At 58.1% G+C, this 27,516-nt stretch overlaps 1 protein-coding gene across 1 annotated transcript; it reads right to left on the reverse strand.

Moving 5' to 3' along the window:
• Positions 1-945: 945 nt before the first annotated feature.
• BCORL1 (BCL6 corepressor like 1) lies at positions 946-27,293 on the reverse strand. Its single transcript, XM_054839232.1, has 14 exons — positions 27,154-27,293; positions 19,522-19,660; positions 16,619-16,709; positions 13,785-16,355; positions 13,300-13,465; positions 12,974-13,054; positions 12,366-12,815; positions 8,959-9,188; positions 8,643-8,849; positions 8,387-8,553; positions 8,061-8,206; positions 7,046-7,123; positions 2,878-3,031; positions 946-2,559 (listed from the first exon to the last, which is right to left on the reverse strand). Exons 2-14 carry the CDS (start codon positions 19,605-19,607, stop codon positions 2,283-2,285), a joined length of 4,704 nt encoding a protein of 1,567 aa, XP_054695207.1. The 5' UTR covers positions 19,608-19,660; positions 27,154-27,293; the 3' UTR covers positions 946-2,282.
• Between the last annotated feature and the right edge of the window lie 223 nt (positions 27,294-27,516).

Consider the following 27,516-nt stretch of genomic DNA (forward strand, 5'->3'; position numbering starts at 1 on the left):
CACAGACCCAGCCTTACTGAGAGCCCGGCTTCTGCAAGGGCCCCGTGCACACCCACCCCATCTTGCTGCCACACGCCCCGTGCACACCCACCTCACACACACATCCCAACCCTGCCGCCAATTACCCTGTACCATACGAAATCGCGTGACCTTTCTGAGGTATGGCTGCTGTACGCTGTGCACTGCACAGCCGCGTTCACTCAGCTCAGCGGAAGGAGCCCGGCTCATTGCGAGGAGGAGGAAGAGGCCAGCCCTCTCCTGAAGTTCAGGACCTTTGTTTCTTGGCAGTGTAAAGCCGTCCATGATGAATTAAGGACACCACTGCCCCCCCCCGAGCATGCCAGCACCCCTGCTAAAGCCTCCTGAAAGCTGGCACCGCGCGTAAGTCACTGTGGCAGGACCGGGGTGCCTGGGGCAGGAAGGAAGCGGGTGGATGCTGCTGCTGTAGAATTACAGCTGGGGGGGTGTGGGGGGGGGGGGGGGGGGTGTGTGTGTGTCACACCATTCACACCCCCGGCCGGCTGTGCATGTGCCCCAGCCCTTGCTCCCACACCACCCTTCCCTGCCCCTGGCGCGCGGGCTGATGCTCTGGGAGCTGCTTTGGGGTCAAGCCCACCCTGGGCACGTACAGACACAGCTCCCCGGCCATCGGCAGCAGTCTTTGGGCACGGCTGGGATTAGCCACAGAGCTTCCGTTACCAGTCCATGTGCTGGGAGGAGCAGCAGAGTCTCCCAAACAGCTTTTCGGGCTCAACACTGTCCCCCCCCATGCTCAGTGGCTGCTCGGGGCAAAAGGACATCGCTGCCCGCCGAGGCACCGCAGCCGCGGGGGCAGCCCTGGGCCAGCAGCCTGCCCTCTCCCCTTGCTGCCCCCCGGGCTCAGCCGTCACCCAAGGGCACCTGCCCATGGCAGGGACCAAGAAGAAGAGGCAAGAGACAGGGGGCCTGATGCAGGTTTTTTTCTGTACATCAGTGTTTTTGACACCACAGCCTGTTGCTGCTTATAGTAAAACAGAAATCAGAAAGAGCAACCAGAATACACACCCAAAGGCAAAAAACCCTCGGCTTAAACAAGGTGCGGCCTGGCCCCCAGGAGGGGAGGCTGGCGGCTGGGAGCCCAAGGGGAAGGGGTAACACCTGCCCTGGCTGGGAAGAAACACAACACAAAATAAAAACGAACCAACAAAAAAAAAAAAAAAACCCAACCCCAAAACAACCCACCCAATGCTCCCGCTGCGGAGCAGGGGAGAGCCAGAAAACCCAAGATTGTCCCATCCTCGGTCCGGTTAGCACCTGTACAATAAAACTGTACCATCTCCCGGGCGCGGAGCAGCCCTGCCCCGCGCCCGGGCGGCAGGCGCTGTGCCCACGCTCTCCCAGAGAACTGCTCCTGGTGACACAGGAGGGGCGCGGGGAGCGGGGCGAGGCCGAGCAGACACCGCGCAGGGCAAGGAGGGGGCTTCTGCGGTGGCCAGAGACCCTGGGACGGGGGGGGGGACAAGCTGCCGGGAAGCGTGGGGGTGCGCGTGGGGGCTGTGGGCCGCCCGTGCGACAGCCGCTGGGGAGCGGGAGCAGCGGCAGGCGTGAGATGCAGGAGGGAGCCGGGTGAGGGGATGGAGCAGCGGGGCTGGCGCTCGGCTGGCGGGTGAGCACCTTCAGCAGAAGCCGGCTCCAAAGCTACGGGAAGCGACGGTCCCCAGGCGCTGGGAGAGCTCAGCCCTTGGGGGCCCCGGGCCCCCCGGGGCTGCGGTTCCAGGGGGAGCGCCGGCCTCGGGGAGTGCTGGAGAGGGGCCGGGGGAAGCCCACGTTCCCTAGCCCGGAGCTCACCATCACAGTGATACAGACTCAGCAAAAACAAAGGAAACATTACAAATTAAATACTAATTAAATAAATACTATGGAAGACGTTGGGAGGGGGAGGGCAAACAGAGAGGCGCAGTTCCATGGGGTCAGGCGGGGAGGGGCAGAGGCACCCACCACCCCTCGCTTCGGTGGAGCCGGAGCCGCCGCTGCCCCACGAGCTCCGGCTCGCGCAGCCCCGCAGAGGGGCTTCATCGCCCACCGTAGCTGGATGGGACCGACAGCTGCAACCGCTGCTGCTCATGGCGAAGGGACCCCGGGAAGTCCTGGGAGGCAAGGGTCCTCTCTCCCCAGCTGGAGGAGACCCTGAGGAGAGGAGGAAGGGCTGGCCAAAGACTCAGGTCCCTGCTGCTGGCGCTGAGAGGGCTGCTTCCCGTTGGTCCTTATTATTGCCTCGTGATGCGGGGAGCGATCCATCCCCGTCAGCTGCTCCAGGCCTGGTACTCCACCACTGAACCCAGCAGCTGCAGCAGCTCGGGCTCGTAGTGCACCAGCTCCACTGTCTCTGCAGCACCCTGCGCCGGCTCGGGGCTCTCCTGCACCTCCTCCTGCACCAGCACCTGGCTGAGAGAGACCTGGCGCTGGAACTCCGCCTTGGGCAGCGTGGCGATCTCGAAGTGCGGGAAGCGGGCCTGGAATATGCGGGAGGACAGCTTCAGCCGCTTGAGCACGTCGGAGAAGAGGAACCAGTTGCAGGGCCTGCGAGGACGGCAAGAGGATGGTGGGTTAGGGGTGGAGGGGTCTGCAGGCACGTTGCTCACCTCACCGCCTCCCAGCTGCTGGCACACCAGCCCTCCCCTCGATGCGGCGCTGGTGCTGAGCGCCAGGCACTGTTCTCCACGTGCTCCTCCTCCACAGCTCACACATACACAAACATGTCGTGTTGTCCCTCACCCGGAGGACAGCCGAAGGCTTTCCTGTACTGCTGCTATCCTCACCAGCTCGAGGGCTCTGCTCCCCCTCTGCCCCAGCATTAATGTCACCCAAACGGTCTCCGCTCCAGGCAAAGATACTCACCCCCGAGAGACTGACACTTGGAGGTTATAGCTGGGAAGCAGGGGCTTGTCTGAGAACTCAAACATGAAGTTGTCCGCTTCTTGCTCTTCTTCCTCCTGGTCTGAACTTCCTGGAGGGTTGAGCAGAAGATCGCATCCAATGCTATCTTTCCCCTCTGCAACAAGCAAAACAGACGTTGGCATTGCTCAGCTTCACACCAGCCAGTGCTCATCGCTCCCTGGGGAAGAGCTCTGCCCTGCTGCACCGGCTACCACCACAATCTCACGTGCGCCTTCCCTCCCACGATGTCTCAGTGACTGCAGGAGCCAAGTCCCAAGGGCTCCTTCGGCTCTCCCTCCAGCCCCTCGTCTCAGAGAGACTCTGAGTGAGCGCTGGCTGCTCTGCACAGCGGTGACCAGGTCAGGTGGAAAGAACATCTTATGTCATAGCAGCGACCTTCAGCTTTACACTGATCCTGCACGTGTCCCCCCCAGCCCCCTTTGCCAGCACAACCCTCCTCAGCCTGGAAGAACCCGTGCCAGAGAGGAAGGAGGTGGATGTACGAGATGCTTTGTCTGCACAGATCCTACAAAGGAAGGCACCGCGCTCCGCTTCTCCACCCAGATCCCACTGCTGGCAACTGTCAGCAGGTTATCGAGAGGTGCGTGCCAGCTACTGTGGCTAAATAAGGACTGCGAGGCTGTGCCACCAAACTGTGCAGCAGGCGTAGAGCCTAATACAACCAAACAGGAATAGGCGTGACTTCAGAGAACTGGCCCCACAGATTTCTGGCACAAAGCTGGCTGTTCCAGGAGGTATCTGAGCTCCAGCAGGATTTGCTTCCATAGGAGATGGTTTATGGATCAAGTGTGCTGTTCTCCATTTCAAGACAGTTAAATTTACTATTCACCAATCTGAAAAGCATCCGTTGAAAAATAGCTTGCTGTCTGGATTTTATTATTAAGAGGTATGAATACTCTTGGTTTTGCACCGTGGTTTTGTCCTGCTGAGATAATACAGGATAACCCCCAAAACTTCCAGAAAATAAAGTTTAGATTCTACAGAGGGAAGTCAGACCAAATGTGCTGGTGAGCGAATAAACCAATCACGCAAAAGTTCAACACCACGCACGAGAGAAAAGGCTGCAAAAAAATCTTGTGGTGTGCTGCATGAGAAGGCTCCACACACCATACTGCTCTGCGAACAAACGCAGCACCCAGCGAGAATGTTATTTTAATAGAGAAACAACAGCAGATGACAGGAGACACAGGCTCAAACGGGGTCTCAGGAAAAAAATGAAATAATTTCTTAGTCCTGCCAAGGAAAAAAAATCCTTAAGAAACAGAAAAGCAGGGTGTTTAAACCTTCAAAACTTATTGTAGAATAGGACAAAAATAACTGACATGAATATTGGCCAATACCACTGCTAGGCAAAGCTCAGGTGCCATCACCGGGAAAACTCACATTTCTTGAGCAACCCAGGAAAAGAAGTAGATGCATTTAATGCGGCAACGGTATGGTCCAATGTCTGTCCTGAAAACTCCTCTCACTCAGCCCTGTCCTTTAGCCTGAGCAAGAACAAGAACATCCTGTACCACTGCAGAGTAACAGGGAGACAATCAGGCACAACAATGCTTGTCCCAGGTGTAGAACAAAACCCCGCGGTGGGACTTTGGATCAGGAGCTGCGGTAGCATGAAGTGCAAGGCGCTGATGGCTTTACCATACTCAGACCTCAGAGATCCCACACCCTGCCTTCCCTCATTATCTTCTGGCCCCCAGAGATTTGCAGATCTAAAGGAAAACGTGGAGAACATTCCTGCCTCAAAGAACAGAAACAGATCGAGCAGGGCCTGGGATTTCTCCTCCAGCCTGAGGGACGTGCAATGTTTTGTGCTGCAGCTGGTGGAGCTGATGGAAAGGGAAACTTTGAAGGGCTGAACCACTGAAGGAGGAGAACTGTTTTCTGCTGAGCTGGTTTGCTGCTTGTGACAGCTGGGAGCAGCTCAGTTCCTCCCAAGCAGAAGCAGGTACTTCCCTGCCCTGGGAAGCTGGATGAAGAGGAAGGTCCCTTCCCGTGCCTGCTGAAAACAGACCTGGCAGCATAACGGAGAAGTGCAGTCACCAGCACTCCCTGTGGAGATTTTCCATGTACGAGCCAAGTGTCTAAGCAAGGCCCTTGTGAGCAGTGAACCGCCACCACTGATGGCATCCCAATACCCCTCCAACCCCCAAGAAACACCAAGAGAGTCGGTGATGGTTTGCTTACTGGAACAAAGAATCCCTTTCTTTTTGCCTACAGGGGTGGAGGACAGAAATGTGGGAAGACATGATGCAAGACAAGATTTTTCAAGACAAGCCAAGGGACATAGCAGCCTTCCAGTCCTTAGAGCACTTTCCAGTCCCAAAAGGGGCTACAGGAAAGCTGGAGAGAGACTGGTGACAAGGGCAGGGAGTGACAGGACAAGGGGAATGGCCCGAAGCTGCAGGAGGGGAGATGGAGATGGGATGTGAGGCAGAAATCCTTCCCTGTGAGGGTGCTGAGGCCCTGGCACAGGGTGCCCAGAGAAGCTGTGGCTGCCCCTGGCTCCCTGGCAGTGTTCAAGGCCAGGCTGGATGGGGCTTTGGGCAACCTGGGCTAGTGGAGGGTGTCCCTGCCCATGGCAGGGGTGGCACTGGGTGGGCTGGGAGGTCCCTGCCCACCCAAACCAGGCTGGGATTCTACAATATGGAAATGAAAGGACTGAAACAAGCAGCTAATTTGAATGAAACGCAATCGCCTTGCTTTTCCAAGAGCCACCCGTTTCATTTCAGGCCTTAGGGTGTATGAAAAACAAGATGGCACATTTCTAAATTACTTGCACGTGGCAGTGGGTCTCCTAGAGGGTATGAGAACTGGCAGCCTACAATCCCATGCCAGGATCTTCAAGAGGAAAGGACACCGATGAACGGGACATAGGCAGGTACTAGAACTCAGGCACATAAGCTCTCTGGGTAACCAGGAACTCAGCATGCTGTAGGAACCAAAGAGCCAAACTCTCCTTCCCACAAAGCCACACGCAAATTTCCTTCCTTGTTTATCAGAGAAATCCAAGTGGGAATCAGTGATAAATCAAAAGGGGTTAATATCTTCACTTTAAAAATATTACAGTCAAAGAATAGCTATTTTTCTTGTGGTAAAGAGGCTGCTGCTTAAAGGACTGTGATAGCTTCAAGAGTGAGAAATCCAGAGGAAGGAGGTTTGAACAGTTTCCTTGGCATGCCTGAGGTGCAAAAGCCTACGAACAAAGCGTTCTTAGGAGTACAGAATTTCGTCTGTTCTGAAATGAAGAGACATCAGGGTCCTCCAAGGATAAGTCCTCTACCAAGAGCACCCTTCCATATGTATCTGATCTTTTTCATTTCCAGAAGGATGTCAGAAATGACAGGGGTGAGCAACTAAAATCAACAGCCTTTTAGCTTGCCAACGTAAATAAACCACATCTTTATGAAGGGCTCAAGAGCGCTGATCTACTGTCTCAGCAGTGGTTGGGAGGGACTCCGCAGTCTGCCAGAGGCCCACGGCTAGACCCAGAGCATCTTCATTCACGGACCCTGGGGGAACTGGAGCAACACAACCAACAATTTGTGGACCTAGTGCCTGTATCGTTTCAAGAAAACTTCTAAGCTGGTAACCACAATTTTCAGGAAGTGACAGTGAAAGGTGCAAGTCCTGCCTTCACTAGGAAGTGCCTGGCATCATCAGGGGAGGACCTCCCCCACACGAACGCCTCCCCTCTGAAGCAGAGGAGAGGGATGGGCAGCTCTGGGAACCTGGAAGTTCAAGACTTCCACACCCTGAAGGAATAAGCATGTCCTCTGCCTTCCTTGGGTTTATCTTGATGACTGGTTAGCAGGGGAGTAACAACAATTGCTACAAGAATAACATGCTCCGGGACTGACAGCCGAAGACCCTCGGGAATCACCAGCAGCACTTGGAGTTCAGCCTATTGGAGGGATCCACACGTGCAGCTTCCCAAAGAAAAAGTCCCTTCCAGGAGGAACTCCCAGCATGTAACATTGCGGCAAGATCTGAAGACGTGGGTTGGGAGGGACGTGGACAGACCGGAGGGAATGATGTGACAGTCGTTCCCTAGCATTCCTTCTCTCTGCTCTGCTGCTGTAAACGAAACGGCATAGACTGAACTCACCTAGTACAGAGCTGCTGTAGAAGTCCCATGCTGTTCGAGGATCTCCATCAGTGCGCCCCTGGAGATCCGAAAGGTAATCTAAAAAGAAAAAAATGGAGAGGGCTAATGCTTATTTGCTAGTCAAAGTATGATCCTGGTATGCATATCCATCGATCCTGGGCGAGCCACTTCACCTCTGCTGCTTTCCCCCACTTTGCAGTTAGGCATGATGGCAAAAGCCAAACCACGACTTGCAAGGGGACCCTCGCTCAGGGGAGGATAACATGACCCCAGCCTGAGAACGTGGAATAGAAGCTGAAAGGAGCAAACAACTGGCAACACTAAGTGGGATGGAAAGAAAAGTTCTTAGGGTTGTCTTGAGTTCAAAATTACATCTCCAACACCTGCATGTACAGTTACGCCTGGAGGAGCACAGACAGACAGCTGGCAAACAAGATGTTTTAAAACTGGAGATTTTCTGCCTCGTACCTATCTGGGAACCACCACTACTCTAGCTGCCTCTTCCTTGCTGTTGTGTAGAAGCCACGACACTCATCCTGCTTCTACACAAACAGCGCAGAAAGCAGGCACCCTTCACTCTTGGTCACAGGGATCCAAAATGGTCCTTTCTAACAACGGCAGGCAGGCAGCACTGGACAGAGCTGGTTTTGAGTTGAAGGCATCGTAACTTGGCAGCAAAAATATGTTCATTTAGGTTACGCAGTAGAACCAGGAACTGTGGAACAGCATCTCCAAGCCTCAGGCACAGCACTGCCTTTAGTTGTGTGACCACAGCATTGCCTTTTCCTTGTACCTCAAAGACTGAAAAATGACTTGTATCTTATTTGGAAAATGGTATATAATTCTATAATTAAAGATTGGGTGGTAAAAACACACACGCGTGACAGGGCAGAGCTAAAATTATTCAGTCACCTCCTGCTCAAGCACTTCTAAACCCTTTGACACCCAGAGCTGGTCCCATATGCTGCCAGACAGGAAGGACAGAAGCACTGCCACCCCCAGGCTTGGCACCTACCGCTGAGGAAGCGCTTCATCACGTCGCTGGTGGCAAGCTTCACAGCTGTCTGCCCAGAGTAAGTGGCCAGAGTGGGATCAGCACCATAGGAGAGTAGAAGCCACATGGTTTCCAGGTTATCATTTGCTACTGCATCATGGACAGGCCTGCAAGGACAGAAGCATTGGCAGAAAAAGAAGAGACGGGAAGAGTTCGCAAAGCACACGCTCTGTTTTGGGTTAAGACAAATCTAGCGATGACCTGCAGCTCATCCTGAAACACGCGCCCTGCTCTCTGCCCCCACGGTTCTCAGTGCTGCCCCAGACCTCCCCCTCTCGCTGCCTTGCCTTGTGCCATCCTGCGCACTGCAGTTCACGTTGGCGCCGTGCTCTAGGAGAATGTGGAGGATGTCGATCCATCCTCTCGCACAGGCTTCGTGCAGAGCTGTGTAGCCAGCGTTGTCCCGATGGTTCACGTCACTGCTCTTTTTCTGCAGGCAATACAGCACTACGTCCTACAGGAACGAGATCGTTGCAGGCCCGGTTACACAAACCCAGGTGAGGCAGCGCAGGGGACAAAGCAGAAAAGGGCACCAAAACTCACCTTGTAGCCCAGGCGAGCTGCTCGCTGCAGAAGGGTCTCTCCTGCATTTTTGTTCACAATCAGCCGCCGAGCTCCAGGAGGAACGTCCTGGGCCACAGGCAATTCAGGAGAACTCCCTGGGCTGACCCGACGGGACTTACAAAGCGTCCACAAGTCCTGGGGCTTCTTCAGAGAGTGCATTTTGGGCTGGTTCCAGCAGCCTTTCCCCTGGAAAAGAAAGGAATACAACTCCTTGGCACATGTGGCCATGGCTTACTACCAGTCCCCTTCTCTCTCTTCTCCCTGCGTGTGCTCCCCTCGTCGGCCCAAGCCATACCTTCCCCTCGTCACAGATCCCTGCCAAGTGTTTGGTTTTACATTTGCGTTTTCCTGATGGTTTCTCCAGCTCTTCTTGGACGGGAGAGCTGTCCGAGTGCTCCAGGAAGAAGCCATTCCGAAAGTCTGGGCGTCCTTGAGATTTTCGGGGGGATGGGGAAAGCCTGCTCCTCAGTCGTAGCTCTGTGCCTTTACCCTTCACAGACTCCTCCTGCTTCCGGTACCTAAAATCTAAAGGAGAAACGGGAATGAGGAGCTTCTGTAGGCACAGCACGGGACGCCAGCAGCCCAGATCTCTGCCACCAGGCAAAACAAACTGCCCATCTGTGATGGCTGCACATCCAGAAGTCCAGGCCCACGGCAGAGGCACTGCAGTAAGCAGAAGCAGAGTGGATCTGCAGATGCTCCCCGTCAGGGACAGACTCAGCATGGACGCACAACGACAGACAGCCACCCTGGTCTGAAAAGTCCAAACCTACCGAGAGCTGGAGCTTGCACACAGCTGACTAAGGCTTTTCCTTAGGTCTGACAGGGAACCCAGTACGAAACGATCCAGCTTGTCAGCACGCTTCCCAGCAGTTTGGTAACTGCATGCTGCCATATGTGCGCTGCCCTACCTGCCAGGCTGAGCAGGACTCAGGTGGGATAGCCCTTAGAGAGACAGAAAACGCGGGAGGTACCCCCTTTAACCTGCCTGTGAACGGACACTGCTCTGCTGCCTGCAAAACCAGACCCTGCCTTGTCCTTTCATATCGCCCCTTTAAGTTAAGTAGCACATTAAATTTTCAATTAATATGCATGCAGGTAGGAAGCACCAGGCTGCCTCAAAGGAAATCCAGGCTTTGCTTCCTTGCACTATACAGAGCTGCGGGGTTGCTCGCTACGGACCCCTGCGCATCGCACAAGGACAGGCGCTCTGCTTCTGTGAAACAGCAACATCCCGTAGCGAAGGCACGACAGCAGTGGGGAAACAAAGTATGGAATGAGAAAGTAAAGCCCCTGAACAAATAACCGCCTGGACTTGTATGATGCCATACACCTCCCTCTGCGCAGTAAGCAAGGACTTGAGATGCTCCTTCTGATATCTGATTCCTTCTGCCAGTGTGCGGGGACTCTGTGTTCTAGAGCAAAGCCTGTCACCGTAGCGTGAAATACACCTCACTTGGCAGGACACGTGTCAGGGAACACCTTCCCCGCATAAACAGCACCCTTGGGCTGTGAAGGAGACAGGTAGCAAACAGCGCGAACCTAAGAAGAGTCGGGAACGTGGCAAGGAAGAGTCAAGTCTCTGACCGGTAGGTGAAGAGAAAGGGGTAAAATGCTGCCACATCAGACACCACGTAGCGAACAGGATGGTCTGTGCGTGCAGGCAGCACACTCCAGCAGCCCCTGCACACCCAGCAGGCGGAAAACACAGCGACTCCATCGCTGCTTTGAGCACAGAGGGGAGGCGGACAGTGGGTTCCTCTAGCCCAGAGGTCCAACACGCGGCTCTGGCAGGGATCCACACCTCTTTCCACTCCCTTCAGTATCCAAAGGAGGCAGAGGAACACCACTGGCTTAGTGCTCTTACCAGTGTGTGCACCTCAACCGTAGCTGAGCAGCAGTGAAACTCCAGGGCGTGCGCTCGTAGGTGAGGAATAGCCAGTCCAGCTGATCTGAGTGGTCAGCACCGGTCAGAGCGAGGAGCATTACCTTCACCATCAAAGGGATATAGCCTCCTCCACCTGAGTGCCTGCCGCAAAGCCTAGGGGTCCTGGTTGTTTCTTAGGTGCACTCGATGCAGTGGCATTAGCAACCAAAGATTGCTTGTGTTAACCCCGCTCCTGGAGGGGATTCCACCCCCGCGAGCCAGGCATTTGTCAGTGGATCGCTGCAGCTCGTACCCGAAGATGATGCAGATTCTTTAGCTAGCGCAGGACACAGTGGTCTGCCTTCTCCGAACACGTGGGCTGGCCCCCTGTCCCTCCTCTGGCTGCCAGCCAGCTGACAGTGCCACTGTAATGCCCAGGTCCTTGTCTCCAAAGCCGGCAATGGCTCTAGGCCACAACTTCTGAATCCAAAATACAGAAGCTCACCTATCTGAGGGCCGAGCAAGCAGTCCCTGAGGGAAACCAGCTTCTGGACAGAAGACAGACACTCTTAAGGGAAAACCCTCCCGAATGCTGCTGCACTCAGACCTCCTTCTCAGGCTCTGTTTGGAACAGGCATCAGCAGGAGACAGTCTGAGAGCGCCCTTGAACAGCGAAGGTGCCAGGAGGCCCATCAGAAACTTTACTCCTGGTCTCACAGAGGCACCCAGACACTGCAGCAATAGCGTAACTGTGCCAGAGCAGAAACAGAGCTTGGAGATCAGGTGGTAGGAGGACAGCGGCCACCTCTACTACTTCTCACAGTGCCTCAGCAGCATCTCAGCCTCTCCTGAGGATGGTCGATCTGAGCACCGATGTGGCAGAAGGCAGCAGGTCCATATCCACTACATCACCTCCAAGAGAACAGCCCGAGGGTACGGAGGGCTGGCAGAAGTGTTTCCCCCAACACTCTGGCTCGGACATGCTCTCTGCAACCATGACAGAAGTTACTTGCGGGGACGCTCCTTCGCAGCTACGAGCTACTGGCCAGCTGTCAGCACACACCCCGAGACACCAGTGCACTGCTGGGTGAATCCCAGCCTTACTTCCAACAGCCTCAAACTGCCCCTGCACGGACAGAGAGGAGGGACCGTGGAAACTGCTAAACCCCAGAGAAACACAGATCACAGATTTAGTTTTGACCACCTGGTCTGGGAAGTTACAGGAGAAAACGCAAGAGCAGAGCTAGAGCAGTGAGCAGGACACAGGCAGGTGTCCTCCCAGCAAAGCTGCAAATACGAACCACAGAGGGGGATTTCTCCATCGCTTGCAGACACTCTAGCTTTGTTAATCCTCTCCCTTGTGCTCCCTAGTGCAAGCTTGCAAGTTGCCTTAATAAAGCAAGACAAAGCCTAAAGAAGCCCAGTTGAATTGTGATGGCTCCATGTCCCTCTACTTTAGCCAGGAATGCTGAACACCACTCCCAGGGGCCCACGCTTGTCCAGAAATATTTCACTGTGCTACCTCGTCCGATTCTCATTTTCCCACGCCCTCTGTCTTAATCTGAGGGCAAGATCAGTATCTAATTAGCCACATAAGCTGCTGTTTCCTACTCAGAAATTTACTGTAAATATTTTTGAAAGAAGAGCTGATCAATTGAAGTGGCCCGTGCTGTGGACATCAAGCCATTAATAATGATAGAGTTTCATCATTACAAAAATCCCCCCAAAATAACCCACCCACCCCAAAATCCCACGCACAACAGAAAAGGCAACAAACCAAAAAACCCCCATGTTGATCCCCAGCCTGGTACCAGAAACCCCTTCCCAGATTGTACCTGCTTTGGATTTTCGCCTCCTGTGGGGGTAGCCCACTCGCTCCTCCTCTCGCTCCGTCAAATATTCCCCTGTCTGGTATTTCCGACTTTTCTGTCGTCTCCTTTTCTTCCTTTTGATGTGGCTGTCATCTTCCTCCTCCTCATTGGGCTCCCACAGCTGCCTGGGTGATTCCACTCTCCAGGGCAGCTCCCGGGTCCTCCTCGTGTAACAGCTGCTCCTCTCGGACAGAGACCTGTCCCGGGCTCTGCGACTGTGATAGCGTGACGTCCTGTGGGATTTTCGTAGCTTGCGACGTTTCAGGGATGTCTCTTCCTCCTCCTCCTCCTCCTCCTCCTCCTCCTCCTCTTCCTCCTCCTCTTCTTCCGGATCCTCCTCCAGCAACGGTAAAATCTCCTGACCAGTCACATCGCACTCTCCCGTCACACTAGCAGAAGAGCCAGCGATGCTTCCTGCAAGACAGTGGGATTCCTAGCTGACAAAAAAGCCAGGAGTATCTACAAGAAAAGCCCTGCAAGGCAGGACAGAAGACAGGCACAAGGCCAACTAACCAGGGAAGCGCTCACGGCCCACCCAGGGCTCCCATCTGGGTCCCCTGGCACCAACTCACCCGACTGACTGCGCGTCCGGCTGCTCAGCACCACCGGAATGAAATCCCGAAAGTTGTTCTTGGGCTTCTTCTCAAGGTAACCTGTAGGAAAAAGTGAGCCTTGAGAAAACATGCCGCAGATCTGTGCACGCGCATCTGCTGGCCTGGGAAGGGCAGTCCAGCACCACGCTGCAGCTCTGTTTTGGATCCCAATCCGCTATGGGAAGCCACCAGCTCCAGAGGTCATTCAGCTTCAGGAGAGCGGTGGCTTGGTCCCACGGGTGTCGGGGCAACAGGAACCACTGCAGCCTGACCCTGGAAGAACGCATTGCCATTCACAGAAGTACCTTCCTCATGGCTATCCCCGCGGTGCGCCGGAGATGGGAACTCTGTCTTCGCTGGCCTCCTGCGCTTACGCTTTACCCTGAGGCTGTTGTGATCCTTCACTGATCCCAGGCTGGTTCGGCCTTCTCTCTTGCTGAGTTCATGCGGACTGTCATGGTGTTTTCGCCACTGTGAACAGAGGACACAGGCTGAAGCTTGAGCTGCCGACTGATTGAGCTGGAGTGGCAAAGGAGAAGGGACAAAACGCTGTCCCCCACTCATCATGCTGGTGCCCTCCAGCATATTTAACACCCCAGATCCATATTTTTCACCCCAGATCCATTTTTCCTCTAGATAACCTGCAGACATGGGTACATTCGTCCATGCCAGAGCATGGGCGGAAAGCCCTATGTGCTCAGCTGCTCTCCCCTGCGAGAGCTCCCTCCTCACCCCAACCTTGCCTGCTAACCTTTGCCATAACCCAACAGCCCCAGCCCGTCCCACACACCTTCCGGCCATGCACGCTCCGGCTCCCCGATTTGCCTGGGGACTCCTCGCCGTCCTGGGCCTGGCACTTCAGTCTCTTGTGGGCCTGCCGGGCGTCCCCATCATGCTGCCGCTTGGACTTGCAGCGCACGCTGCCCTCTTGCTTGATTTGGCCTGCTCCTTTGAGCTTGACCTCGGCAAAGGCCTGGGAAGCAGTCCCAGCTCGCAGGCAAGTCACAGAAGTAAACGACATGTCGCACTCCACTCGCTCCTTCTTGACCCTGCACAGATCCACCTGACGCACGCACTGGAGGGGCTCTGCAGCTGGTGGCTCCTGGGAGCCTTCGCAGCCCAGCTCCTTGCGTTGACCCTCCGCGGGCAGAGTGGGCACCTCTGAAATCATTCGCAGGCTCTGCTGCCCAGCCGCGGGCAGATCATGCGACAAATATGCCGCTAACACTTGGTTTTTAGGCTTTGCATCCAACTGTTTGAGGCTACAGCTCCCCTGGGGAGCCTCAGTTTGTACATTGTCCTCCTTGCTGGAGTCAGCCTCTGGTTGATCGCTCTCTTGACTCTTGTGAGGGTTGTCCAGCTTTCCCTTTCCGCCTTTCACATCCAAAGCACTGGTCTGCAGCGATGGACCTGCATCCAGCGGGGCTGGATTGGCCGGCTCCTCGTAGAGCTTGGGCAAGGCTCGGCAGCTCTTGCTCTTGGCTGCAGCTTCCCGTTCCTGAGGTGGGAGCCTGGGCAGCCCCTCAGGCAGGCTCTGGGCGGCCGCGCTGGACTCTGTGGGCTGCACGCTTGGGAACGTCGGGAGCTCACCTGCACCAGCTGGCTTGCAGGAGCTGTTCTGGTTTGGGGGCAGCTGCCCTGTCGTGGAGATGCCAATTGAAAGCAGGGGGGTTTGATGATAAGGAGACCAGCCGAGAGGCAGAAGCTGAGGATTGGAAGGTTTTCCGTTCACGGGGCATCGCGGGTACACACTTCCCTGGCCGGGATTCCAGGTGGAGATGTCCTTGGACTGACACAAAGGAGCTCCCGGAGCAACTCTGCCATGAAGAAGTCTCCTGGCAGGATCCTGCTGTCCTTCTGTGCTGACCTGGTTGGCTTTCTTCCCACAGGGAACCCCAGCGCTGCGAGGCTCTCCCTGATCGATGATGGAAATAGGCTCCTGCTTGGGAAGGTGGCGCGGGTCCCTGCTGAAGCTCACACCGGGGTCCTTGCTGAGCAGGAGCGAGGCAGGCACTGGGTTGGCGACGCCAACGTAGGTGCCCGGAATGGTGCTGATGAGCGTGGTGTTCTTCACCCAGGACCCCTGCTCACCATTGCGCAGGAACTCAGGGAAGATGACCAAGGGAGGGGTGGTGCCGAGACACGAGGTGACGCTGCTGCCCGTAGTCTGGGCCGCGCGCTGGGACTTGGACAGGACGGTGGTGAGAAGCGCTTTGCCGCTGGTGTGCACGGGTGTGAGGATGGGCATAGGAGGTGTTTTGCGTTGACTGGGCGGAGGCAGTTTCTGACGATTGGACTTGGAGGAGAGATCGAGAGGCATCTCGCTGCACTCTGGAGAGGAGACCATCTCGCGCTCGAGCTGCGGAGGGGACTTCAGAGGAGAGAGCGAGGTGGCAGCCCCCGGTGCATGCGGCTCCGCCGGGGCTCTGGCGTGCGCACCGGTGCCGGAAGAGGGAGCAGCGCTCCCGCACGGAGCTGCCAGCGGAGGCTGGCTGGTTGAGAGGGAAGGGCCGGCGGTGGACGGGGGAGCACCCTCGGCAGCAGCCTGGGCGCCGCTTCCGCCTGAGGGCGAAGGGCAGCTAAGCTGATTCACCTCCACGGACACCACTTTGGCATCTGACGCCAAGGGTCTGGTGACGGAGAAGGTGTAGGGGTAGGAGCGCAACTCTGGAGAAGCGATAATGCCCGGCAGGCAACGCTCGTGTAGGTAGGAAGGCAGGACGGGGAGGGTGAGCGTGGAGGAGACCCCCAAGGTGGCTGGAAGCGTAGCCACGCTGAGCGGCTGCCCGCAGCTGGGTGGTGGGATGTACACCAGCGACTGGCTTGGGCTCAGAACTGCCCCGGGCTGAAAGGACAGGGGCATTTTTTGCATAGCAGGGGCCGGAGATGTGGGAAAGCACACTCTGTTCAAAGTAAAAGTAGCGGGAGTGGAGGCAGAAGTGTTGCAGCTGGAGACAACCACAGACAACGTCCCTTCTGCCAGCACGCCTGGCCCTTGTGCTCCAGCGCTTGGGGTGGTTTTCTCCTTCCCAGCAGGTTCGCTCTCCGGAGCCACGGAGCAGGCTGGAGGAGCATCAGCCTGCTTGTCGCTGTGAGGATCTGCAGGTGTCCAGGCAGCATCAGCCCCACTGCTCTCCTGCTCGGCAGCTCTGGGGACCGCAGGCTCCTGCCCTCTGCCATCCCCCTGGCTCCCCAGAGGGCCCAGGGCATCGTCTTTCACAGTCTTTCCCGCACACTCCGGGTTTGAGTTGGGATCAGGTGGCTGTTCTTCCAGTTTGGGCCCAAGCTTTTCCTCCACCTTGCCATCAGCATCCAGCCCCTGGGCGCTGCTGCCACCACCGCTGACTGCTGTGAGCTCCACCTACGACAAGAAGGGAGAAGGCGTTCCTGAGAGCTGTGCAAGCGGCTCCTAGCCAAGCAGCAGGACCTTTTCTCTAGCCCCCCCCAGGACACAGAAGTGGCAAACAGCTCTTGCCGAACTAGAGCATTGCTTTGCCTTACTGCACCTAGGTGCACCCCTCTTGAGAAGGAGCCTGCAGGACCCATTAGGGGAGATGGTCTTGCTTGGCCTGTTCCATCAGGGAAAGGCCTTCTTGGACCCAGGCATGCACGCAAGGAGCTCACCTTGGAAAGGCTGCTGCTGACGCAAAACTCTTGAGACCCCAAGTGCTGGGAGCTGCTCGTTTTAGACTCCTCATCAGAAAGGGGGGCTCTCCTAGCCGAGGAACAAGACAGAGCATTACAAAACCCCAAGATACCCTCCCAGCATCCTACCCCTCCCACGTGCCCGCTCGAGGTACACGGCTCCTCATCACCGCATCTACCAGCCACTGCAGACCGAGGGGGTGAGGAGCACCGCTGTCCACTGCAGTCCTCCCCCTCCTGGAGCTCTGTCCGCCGGACAGCACCTCCTCACACATAGATGCTCGCCCTACAGCTCCTACGGGCCTGACAGGACTTTCTCCATGGCCCAGCAGCTCTTCCTTACCCATGGCCATTGTGACCCCCCCAGTCTCAGCACAGGCCAGCCCAGCCCTCCCTGACTGTGCTCCATCACACTCGCTCCTGTCCCCTCCGCTTCGCGTTCTGCCCCAGCACACATTTCCAGCCCCATCCTCTGAGCCCCATCCTGCTTGTCTCTTCTTCCCCAGGCACCTCCTCACTCCCGTTCCTCCATCTCCCAGCCACGCTCACTCCCTGCCCGGGACATCCCACCCCAGCCTCGGGTGGAGATCTCCCTCCAGCCCACGCTGCCTGTGACGGGAGCAGCGGGTGTCCGCAGCCCCCCCGGTGTGCCATGTCCTGCTGGCCTGCACATTTGGCCTTTTCTCTTTGGAAGACAGTTGCTGAGGGGAAAGCCTGGATTCAGGGTAAGGATTGTGAACTCCACGGAAATGGGGCACACTATGCTTACGATCTATTGAGGAGACCGGACAGGAGATCGCGCTTGTATGCGCAGTGCCCTGCCCCAGGATGCTCCTGCCCCAGCAGTATTTACCCGATGGCGATTCTCTGGTCTTTAAGGGTCATTTAGAGAAGCTGCTGGTGCCAGGATAAAACAGCTCAAGTTTAGTTTCTGCCGGTGATGCAATTTCTTTGGGATTTGCTCCCCTACCCCCCAGGCTTTCACAACAAAGTAACAGACACAAGCTACAGGAGGAAGCTTTCTCCTTGGGCTCCCAAACACCCAGCACCGGGACCCCGCTCCGGGCTGCCCGACAGCCACCACAGCACAGCCCCGCTGACCGCCCGGTCCCGGTCCCTTCGAAGGCTCCTGCCTGCCCCTGGTTCCACAGGGCCCTCTCCAGCCGGGCCCCCCGAGTCAGCCCGGCCACGGCAGGCCGAAGAGAGCTGTCATTAGCGAGGGTAGCTCGGATGCTGGGTGACGGCCGGCCGGGGTCAGCCCGCCTCAAGCGCAGCCGGTGGGGCTCGGGGTGCGGCGCCCGGGTCCCCCGGCAGGCCCCAGCCCTGCGGCGCGGCAGGCCCGGTCCCGCCGGGGTGAGAGGGTCCCGGGGGGGGGAGGGGGGGAGCGAGGGGGGCGGGACGCGGGGGTCCCGGAACCAGCCCGCCGTCGCAGCCCGGTCCCCGCGGAGCCGTGCGGCGGGCGGAGCGGAGCGGAGCGGAGGGGAGCGGGGCCGGGGCGGGCCGGGGCCGGCTGCACCAACAGGGGCGGGCGGCGGGACGCCAGGGGGCGCCCGAGCGCAGCTGGCTGCCCGCGGCACCGCCGGTGAGCGGCCGGGAGCCGGACAGCGGGACCCGGCCCCGAGCGGCACCCGGCCCCGCCGCTACCTCCACCGGCCGCGGCACCGGGCCTGCCCCGCCGCCGGGCCCAAGCCTGGCCAGCTGCTGAGACGGCCCCGGGGGCAGCCCCGGCTGCAGGGGTGCGGCCTGCCCGCCTCCGGGCCGGGCCCCGCCGGGGCTCCTCCCTAGGCCGGCCCGGCCCGCGGCGTGGAGAGCGGGCACGGAGGAGCCCGCGACACCCAGCCGCAGGGGACGGGGACAGCGCGGCCGCCCCACGCCGGCCGCCTGCCGTGCGGCCCTCAAAGGGAGAGCGCGGGGCTGCAGCCAGCCCGGTTTGCCTGCCCTGCTCAGACGCCCCGAACTTCAACGTTTATTGCAAACTAGGAGTAGGTCCGAGTGGTTTAGGAGAGGCAGGCGGCAGCGCCATCCCCAGCTCTTATCTGAGGGACGCACGGCGGGGCCAAGCGGCTCCTGAGGGCTGAAGATGATCTCTGCCCGTTTCTGCCCCTGAACTGTTCCCTGCCCCACCGCTCTTGGGGCTGGCCCTCGGAGGACTCCCCGCCAAGAGCCTCAACGCCCGCCGCGAGGAACGACAGGCGCACGCTGCCTTTGAGCCCGGAAACCTTTTCTGGCTCCGGCTACGGCAAATGCGCCAAACAGACGTCGTAGCCTCAAGGAAGCCGCAAACTGATCAGTTTTGAGAATAAGACCCAAACCTGTGGGAATAAACAGGCGATGCAAAGCCACGGGGCAGGCCAGGAACTCGCCTTGATCGATTCTGCCTCCCAGCCACTAATCCTCCCTAATCTCCTATTCGGTGGCATGTCACAGCTCTCCCATCTGATCGTTTGGTCTGCACTTACCCTCCCGGGTCACCAAAAACTCCTCTTAGTGGCTTGGCTCCCAATGGGTCAAGCTCTTTCCTTCCCCTGGCAGTTAAGAGCACAGGGCTGGTAAAGCCAATAGCACATGCAGGTGACTCGAGCTCGTCACCCACCGACGCCGCGGAGGCAATACAGCTACACACGGCTCTTCTGCAGAGACCTCCAGCGCACTCTGCTTGTGAGCCCTCCTCGCTGGAGCACGGGATGTGGCAACCATCGCAGAGTGCCACCATTCGACCACACATCCATCCCCTCCCTGCAGCTCTTTCAGACCCCAGTCCGTTTTACACCCCAGTAAGAGAGGGCTGAGCCAGCACAGCTCCCTTTCCGTAGCCTCTCCAGATCCCCAACTCACTTTCTGCGCTCTCTTCCTCCCCCCTCCACGCCACCCACGCACCTCACCTCTCCTCGTTGAGGCCACACATGCGAATCCGCTCTGTGCTGGTCCAGTTGTGCACCCCGCTATAGAGAGGTGCTGTAGAGATCATGACAGCTGCTCGTCACCGACCAGGACCTGCTGGGGCTCGAGGGGCCGCTCTGCCTACAAAAGAACGACAGAGGATTGGTAACTGTCCCCGGGATGCTCGCATTCAACGATGCTTCAGAGAGAGTCGTCCCCAGCTCCGCTGCCAGGCAGACGGGGTACAATGCCCGAGATGCTACATGTCTGCCTGGAAGAGGGCTGGAAGAAATCAGCAGCACCTCGAGACAGAAGCCACAGTCCGCTCATCCTCATATTAAACAACTTTATTGCCAAAAAGCCCCTGGCTACCCTGAGGGTTTCACACGGGCGTCTTCACACACATCCCTTGAAAGATTCCTCCCCTTTTCTTCTTTCTCTGGAGGAACCTCCAGCACTGGGCAGTGAGCTGCCAGACAGAGCCCTACCCAAGATGATGGTCTGTTAAAATGCTGACATCCCCAAGGCTTAATACGACTTCCATAAACCAGCACACGGCGGGTTCGAGGGGGAAAGCCTCAAAACAAGGAGGCAGCCGGGGGACCCTGGAGGGGAGCAGAGGTCTGCCAACAGTGCTGCCAGACGTGCTGTCAAGTGATTATCCCCTCCTTCTGTAAGGAAGGTGCCGGTATTCGGTGGAGTTACGGGTGGAAAACATGAGGAAATCCAGAGATCCGTGAGCATCCAAGACGCACCGTCGGCTGGGTGGAGCTTTCGAGGGAGAACGTTGCAGCCAATCGTGCAGCGCTGGGTGTTCAAGCATTAAGGCAGCTTTGCTGCTCAAGTCGTATCAGGGAAAAAGCAACGAAGGAAGAAAGGATCTACTGTGCTAACAAGTGGAGTCGGTCGAACCAAGTAGGACTGACTGCAAAAGGCAGAGAGATGCTGTCAAAGAGGTTCGTGGTTCAGAGAAATACTAAATAGCCGAAGGTAAAGCAGGCACAGAGCCACGGCAATGCTCTCGGTGCAGTGGGTGAGAGTGGGAAGAAGCTGAAAGCGACACATGATCCCCAATCTCCGTCGGTTGTCTTTTCCCTGACAAGCTCCTGACGACACAAGCTCTGAACAGGACAAGAAGCAGCTTGCACCATTCGTTTATGCTGAAACGAGCTGCGCAGGGATCTACCGGCCAGCAGCTCAAGGGATCGAGCCGTGGAATTGAATGACTCCTCTGAACGCAGCTGCTGCCGGGTGTCCTCACCTCAGCCCAAACATGCCGGTGGGGATCCTCAGACAGAACAGAAGGGCCAAGCACATAGGAGAAATCGGGGCAAGGCAGCTTGCGTGCAAAAAAGAAGCGACAGACCCGGCTGCACGTACGAGGGCACAAGTGAGCAGACAGACTACGGAAATCAGAGGTCAGGAGAAGAGGGGGAAACTGCTAAAAGCCACGCACTGTAAGATGGAAGAAATACTATATAATGAAGGGGGAGCCGGGTAGACGCTAAGACAGAGAGCAGGGTCATACCCAAAGAGAATGAGAGGTGGCTTGGAGCAGGAAGGGGAGGAGTCTTGCGATGCTTGGAGAGAAATGCAACATAAAGGAAATAGGGGAACAAACAATCTGCGGGGATTTCACCATCTTAGGCTAAACTGAAAGAAGGGGAGGAGAAAGGTTCTGCCCCTGAGCACAGTGGCAGGACAGATGTTTCGGAAGAAATCAAAAGGGACCTTCTGTGCAACGGGGGACGGGGATGCGTACGGCTGCACCGTGTGGAACAGGAGTTGGAAGCCTCAAACAAGCACAGATCAGGCGTGACCTGAGAATAGGTCTGGCAAGGGAAAGCGATAACAGGGTGGTGTGAGGAGCTGGGAGAAACAGCACGCTTTGAGTACTCGAGTAAGAGCTGGTCAACAGAGGAGGCACGGCGGCCACAAGCAGAGCGCCAGGAGGACGTAGCAACAGGGACAGACACTGCTTCATGAATTCTTGGCCTCTGTCCTCTACGGATGATGTGGGACACGTGCCAAAGACAGGCATTTCACAGGGGACAAAGAAGAACAGGAGAGAATTAGTGTCAAGATTTCAACTAAGAGAAGGAATAAAATGGGCAAAAAACAACAGCCATGGTCTCAAGCACAAACCAGCGTGAACAGCGGAAGAACAGCATCCTTAAGAGGGCGGACCAGGAATTTTATTGAGAAATGCAGGGATGAGCAGCCTCCCGATACAATGTCGAACCAGAGACAGCAACTGCAGCCTCCCTGGGTCAAAGCCATGTTTAGTCGAGGTGACACAAGGAAACCGAGCAAATCTCTCGTCTACACTGGTGCAGCTTGAAGCGACTTTAAATGGATGTAATTAAACTAGTAGGAACCCCTTGGAGAACACAACTAGGGCATGGTTTCACATGCCTGTCTTCAAGTAGAAGAAGCTGTTGAAATTGTTGAAGCCCTTCTCTCCCCTCACCCCTTCAATCACGCCACTGAAACAGTGCAGTGTCCGGGTAAACTTGACCAGGGAGTTTATATCTGTTTAAAACCTTTTTTTTTTTTTTTTTTTTTTTTCTTTTTCCTTGGCTGCACTGGATTTAACCCATACTAGCTCCTAGATCGGGTTCACCAAGAGGGAGAGAGGGCACAGCCTGGCACGGAATCTGCTTAATCCACTACGTCTGCCAAAGGAAGTGTATATGAAACCACAGTCTTATTTTGATTTAACTAAATAGGTGGCCAGCCAATTCTAATTAACTCCAAAGAAAAGTAGTTTTGAATGGAATAAGAGCATCAACACAGCATTTTGCGTGGAGAAGCTCGTTGTGCGATATTAAAGCTCCTTCACCTCTCAAAACAAAACGTGCTCTAAGAATTGTGAACAAGAAAGGTGCTGGACGCATTCACCTCCAACAACAAGCCCTCGGAGAGATTTTCAATGAAGCTAACGTAGCGAAGTAAGAGCAGGGGTTTTTTTGATCATTTAGACAAAACCTCTCATTGCTTTGCAAAAGGAGAGGATGCTACTCTGCAAACCAGTCTCTTCCAGGCTTCAGAAAAAGCAAAGCAGATGTTTTCCCTTGTAGTAAAAGCATGCTTTTACTCAGGTTAGCAATAACTTAGCTGCACATGGAAATTCTCTTGGATTAAGTCAAGAAATTACTCCCTCTTCTGAAATACCGCCATACAGCTGATGGAAACAAGTTTCCTGAGATGAAGTTCTTTGGGAATTGATATTTTCTAATAATTATCGCTAGACCAGTCCTCCTTGCACTAAAATCCCAACAGCGCCAAGACAACCATCATTTCAACACGGGCCGAGCGGAGGATGGCAGGACAGGCTGCCGTTTCCTTCACCTACCATTGCCTGCGTAGCTGAGGAGGATTAAGCCCACGCAATCTCCGTGCTGACCCCTGTTAAAATCCTGCCCGCTCCTCAGCTCTCAGGGCCCGAGGTGAGGCTTCCTAATTCAATTTTCCGCTGCAACGATGCCCCTCGCACTCGCACCTCCCATCCCACTGCTCATGCGGCAGCAATTTCTCAGGGCTGCCACTGAACTTCCAGCCACAGGTAGCAAAGAGTTTGGTTTTTACCGGAGGGTTTGCCCTAAGAGATGTCATGTCTTTGTTGCCACCTGGTCTCACCCACTTGCGTGCTGCTTTGACCAGGTCAACCAGAGCCACGATCTTCTGCAGCCATCCGCCTCTACGGCAGCTGGGGCCGACCCAGGCCCGCAAGTACAGAAAGGACCTTTCCCCCGCTCCTCACAGACACGACTTGTGCCAGACGCTTCTTCACAGTGCAAACGCATTCGGCTTTAGGATCGTGCTGCCTTGACCCCCCAAGAAGCTTTTCACGTATTTTCCCGCTATCTACGTTTCCCAGCACTAAACCGACTTGGATTTCAAGACGCTTACCTTTCCTCCCCCCCATCCCAGCACCAGCACGTGAGCTACGTGCCACCAGGTCGCCACTGAGCTGCACCCTGCCTAGGCAGGACGAGGGGACGGGGACTGAAACACCAACGGCCAGTCTCCTGAGATCCCCCAGCACAAGGCTTCCCTCCGCCTGGGCTCCGGGCGGCACATCATCCCCCGACACAGGTAGGAGAGCACCGCGCAACAGCATCGAACAAAGGCCCGACGAGCAACGATGTACACCGCTGCCGGCAGCCGGGGTTCAGGCAACGGCACAAGCTCCCCCGAGGCGAACAGCAGCGCTGCGTGAGCGGCAGCCACGGCGCGAGCATCGGGAGGCCGAGGGCCAGCTCCAGTGATCCCGCAGCAGGTAGGGAGGAACTCAGTGCAGCTCGGCCGACAAGGCAATGCGCTGGGCTGGGCACCGGGGCCGTTACGGACACGGTAAAGCGCTGCCCGTCGGCGGTGCCTCCTGTCACGCCTGCGACGCTCTCGGCTGCTGCGTTAAGTGGGCCAGCGGCACAGAGGAAGGAAAGGGAGTCTTTCCAGCCTTAGGGTATGGAAAAGGAGAAAGCCCAGCACATCCCTCTGCAGCTAGGGACCGGGAGGACGTGGCCGCTCGCCTTTCAAGGTGCTGTGCGGCTCCTTTGGCCAGGGGGCACTGTGGAAGGCCGGGAGGGATGCACTTTGACCCTGGAAACACACCCGCGGGACATACCTTTGTAACACTCGTTCCCAGAGAGCAGCAAAACCTCGAAGGCAAGGGATATTTTTTTTTTTCCCCTGGATGGCTACAAAACGTAAAACTAGGTCGGCCGCTGGAAACTCGAGCGGGACTCACCGCTCGGAGCGCAGCGTCTGCAACCTGGCTACTTCGACGGGAGCGCAAGCGGCGGAATAAGGCGGCACGTGGCCCTGCGGCTGTTCAGCGGGGCTCAGATGGGCCAGAAGGAAACGGTCTGCATCGGCAGCAGCGGTCTCCTTCACTTGCAATAGTTTGTTCACTTTGGCAATCTTCGTTGCTATTAGTAACGCAGGCGAGAAATTATATTTGTTTTTATATGTGATTGTCGGGCGTCCATTTGAGGTATAGAGGTCCAGAGCGAGCGCCAATCCTGAGAGTTGCCTTAGCAGGGATTCAGCTCTGAGCATTGCTTCAGAAAACGCCTTTAAAGCAAACTGCTCGCAAAAAAATTAAAATTAAATAAAAAAATAAACTAAAAAAACCACGACGGCCCTCTCGCAGGACTCACGATGGACAGAATACACAGCAAGGGAAAAATTTAAACAAGAAAACTGGAAAAAAAAAAAAAAGGAAACAGTTTATCTTATATTATGTTACCACTCACGCAGAGGTCAGAAACTGTAGCAGAATTGACCAGGAACAACTAGTGTGGAAGAAAACCCAGCGTGGCCAGGCCAGGCCACCTCCGCTGCCCGCCTCGGTGGGAGCCGGTGCCAGGCGCAGGGCCCGGGCCATGGCCGGCGCGGCAGCCCCAAGCCGAGTTTGGGTTCCCCACTGGCTGCACAGCAGCCCCGAGTGCTGCGGAGCTGAGCCAGGCTTTGCCTACACGCATTTGCTTAAGCTGATTTAAAGACACAGTAACACCGCAAGTAATTATAGATACTCGGTGCGATGAATTGGAAATAAAAAAGAGAAAATCCATCCCCATTTAAAAAAAAAAAAAAAAAAAGTTTGCTGCACATTCGGTAGTCCTTCAATAATAAGTCCCAGCTGCCGGGCGACCCGTATCGCTAAACCCTCGCTCACTCGCGACAACCAGGTTGTCCCCACCAAAGCCCACTGTCACATATTTTTAAGGACTAAAAAAAAGAGCCTCTAAGGGCAGATAGCGTTAAAAAATTTTGTACCTGAGAAGGCGCGCATCGTCCGAAATACTGCAACCGGAGCGCAGCCTCCCGTGCCCAAGAGATTATCTGGCACGCCAGCGCCCCGGGATCCCAAGGGCAGTTTCCTTCTGAAGGCCAAACCACGCCGGAGCCTGGGCTCTGAAACCCTCCCAGAACCGCGTCCCCAGACCCAGGCGACAAAGTGACAGAGCCGCTGGCCTCGAGAGGCACCAGGCAGCCTTCAGCACTGCGCTGGCACCGGGACCGGCTAAACCCACGGCGATGGCGATGAAACAGGCAGGGCGGGGAAGGGAAGGCTGATGCAGACATGGCAAAGAGATGCAGGCAAGCTGCAAAGGGCGCGGGATGCACCGGCCCTCCCCTCGCGCGGATCCCCCCTAACTCCGGCGGTGGCCGGCAGGGATGAGGGTGCTGGAGAGCGGATGCTCTGGGAGGAGGAGAAACTTGCTTCCTCTTTATTTTAGCTTGGAAGACCTTTTCCCGGTGCTTTTCTGAACTGGCTTCACCCACGCCCGGATGAAGGTACGGATGCCGCTCACCGAGGAGCCAGCAGCAAACCTCCCGAGTATCGACACGCCATCGACGGAGTTTTGACTTCCCTTCCAGGAATCGCCTCCTGCCCGGTCCTGCTCTGCCCGACCGGCACCTTGGGCAGGGGCCCCGGCCGCCCCCACCGCACCGCGCCGGGCTCGGGGGGCGGCGAGGCAGGAGCGGCACGGCCCCGGCCCGAACCCACCGTGACGCCCCGGGGCTGGGACCGCCGGGGGAGGGGGGGGGGGGGGGGGGGGGGGGCGTCCCCTGCCCGAGCCCCCTCCCCGCGCCCCGGCCCCCTCGCCGCGGCCGGGCAGGGGCTCCCCCCCGCCGCCCACCCCCCCCCCCCCCTTCCCGGGACACGCCGTTCCCCGCGGCCGCTCTGGGGGCTTCGCCCCGGCGCCCTGCAGCCCTGCCGGGGGCCAGGCCCCGCGGCGCTGCCCCGCGTCGCCCCCCCCCCCGCAACCCCCGGCCCCGGTGCCCGCCCCGGCTCAACAGTTGCCCCCGGGGCCGCTCCCCAGCGGAGCGCGGCGCCGCCGCCGCTCGTCCCGCAGTCCCGGTGGCCCCGGCCGGGCCCCCGCGCTGCCGCACCGGGGCAGCCCCGAACATGGAGGTGGCGGCGGCGGCGGCCGCGCTGCCCCCGGGGAGGGCTCTTCCGCCATCGCCCGGCGCCCGGCCGGCCGGCACACGGAGCCGCTGCCGGCGCGGCCGGCCCCCGGGCACGGCGGCCGCCGGGGCAGGCTCGGGCCACGCCGCCAAACTCCGCGAGCGCCCGGCGCCGCCGTCCCGCCGCCGTCGGCCGCCGCCCCGGGAGCGCTGCGCTCCGGCGCCCGCCCCGCCCCGCCGCGGCTCCCCGGGACCCCCCGCGCCGCCCCGGGAGCGGCAGGTGCCGCCGGTGCCGGAGCCGCCGCGCGAGGCAGGGCAGCGGCACGCCGCGCCGTCGCGGGGCAGGGAGCGGAGCCCGCCGCCGCCCGCACGTTGCCCGCGGCCCGGCGCTGTCAGTGCCCGCCGTCCCCGCCGCTGTCCCGCCGCAGGACGCTGCCCCCCCCCCCTTCCACCTCCGTCGTCGTCGTCGTCGTCCGTTTCTCACCCCCCCCCACCCACCCACCCCCCCCGCGCCGCCCCGCCGCCACCCCCGGGGGTGTCCCGGGACCGTTTCCATGGAGACCCCGTCCGGCCGGGCGGGGGGTCGGGCCGCCCGCTCCCGTCCGCCTCCCCCGCCGGCGGTGGGTGCGGGGCCGCGCGGGCCCGGGGTGCCCGGGCAGCGGGGGCCGGGCGTCCGGCGCGGGGCGGCGGGGCGGAGGGGGGCGGGCACGCACCTGCTTCCCGAGCCGGGCGGGCGGCGGGGGGCGGCGGGCCGAGGCGGGCCCCTGCCCGAGGCGGCGGGTCGGACACTGGGCGCTGCGAGCGGCGGTTCGGCGGCGGCGGCGGAGACACTGGCAGCGGCAGCCGGAGTGTGAGGGCGAGAGCGAGCCGCCGCCGCGGGGCCTGACGGGAGCTGTAGTCCGGTAGCCGCCGGCCGGCCGGCCGCCGCGCCGCCCCGAGGACTGCGGCTCCCGGCGTGCCGTGCGGCCAGCCCTGCCCGCGCGGGGGGGCGGTGCGGAGCCAGCCGAGTCCGGAGAGGGAACGGGCGGGCGGGGAGGGAGGGGGCTCCGCGCCCGGCACAGCCCGCGGGAGGGGGC

This window comes from Grus americana, chromosome 12 (genome assembly GCF_028858705.1).
Source record: "Grus americana isolate bGruAme1 chromosome 12, bGruAme1.mat, whole genome shotgun sequence".
Lineage (NCBI taxonomy): Eukaryota > Metazoa > Chordata > Aves > Gruiformes > Gruidae > Grus > Grus americana.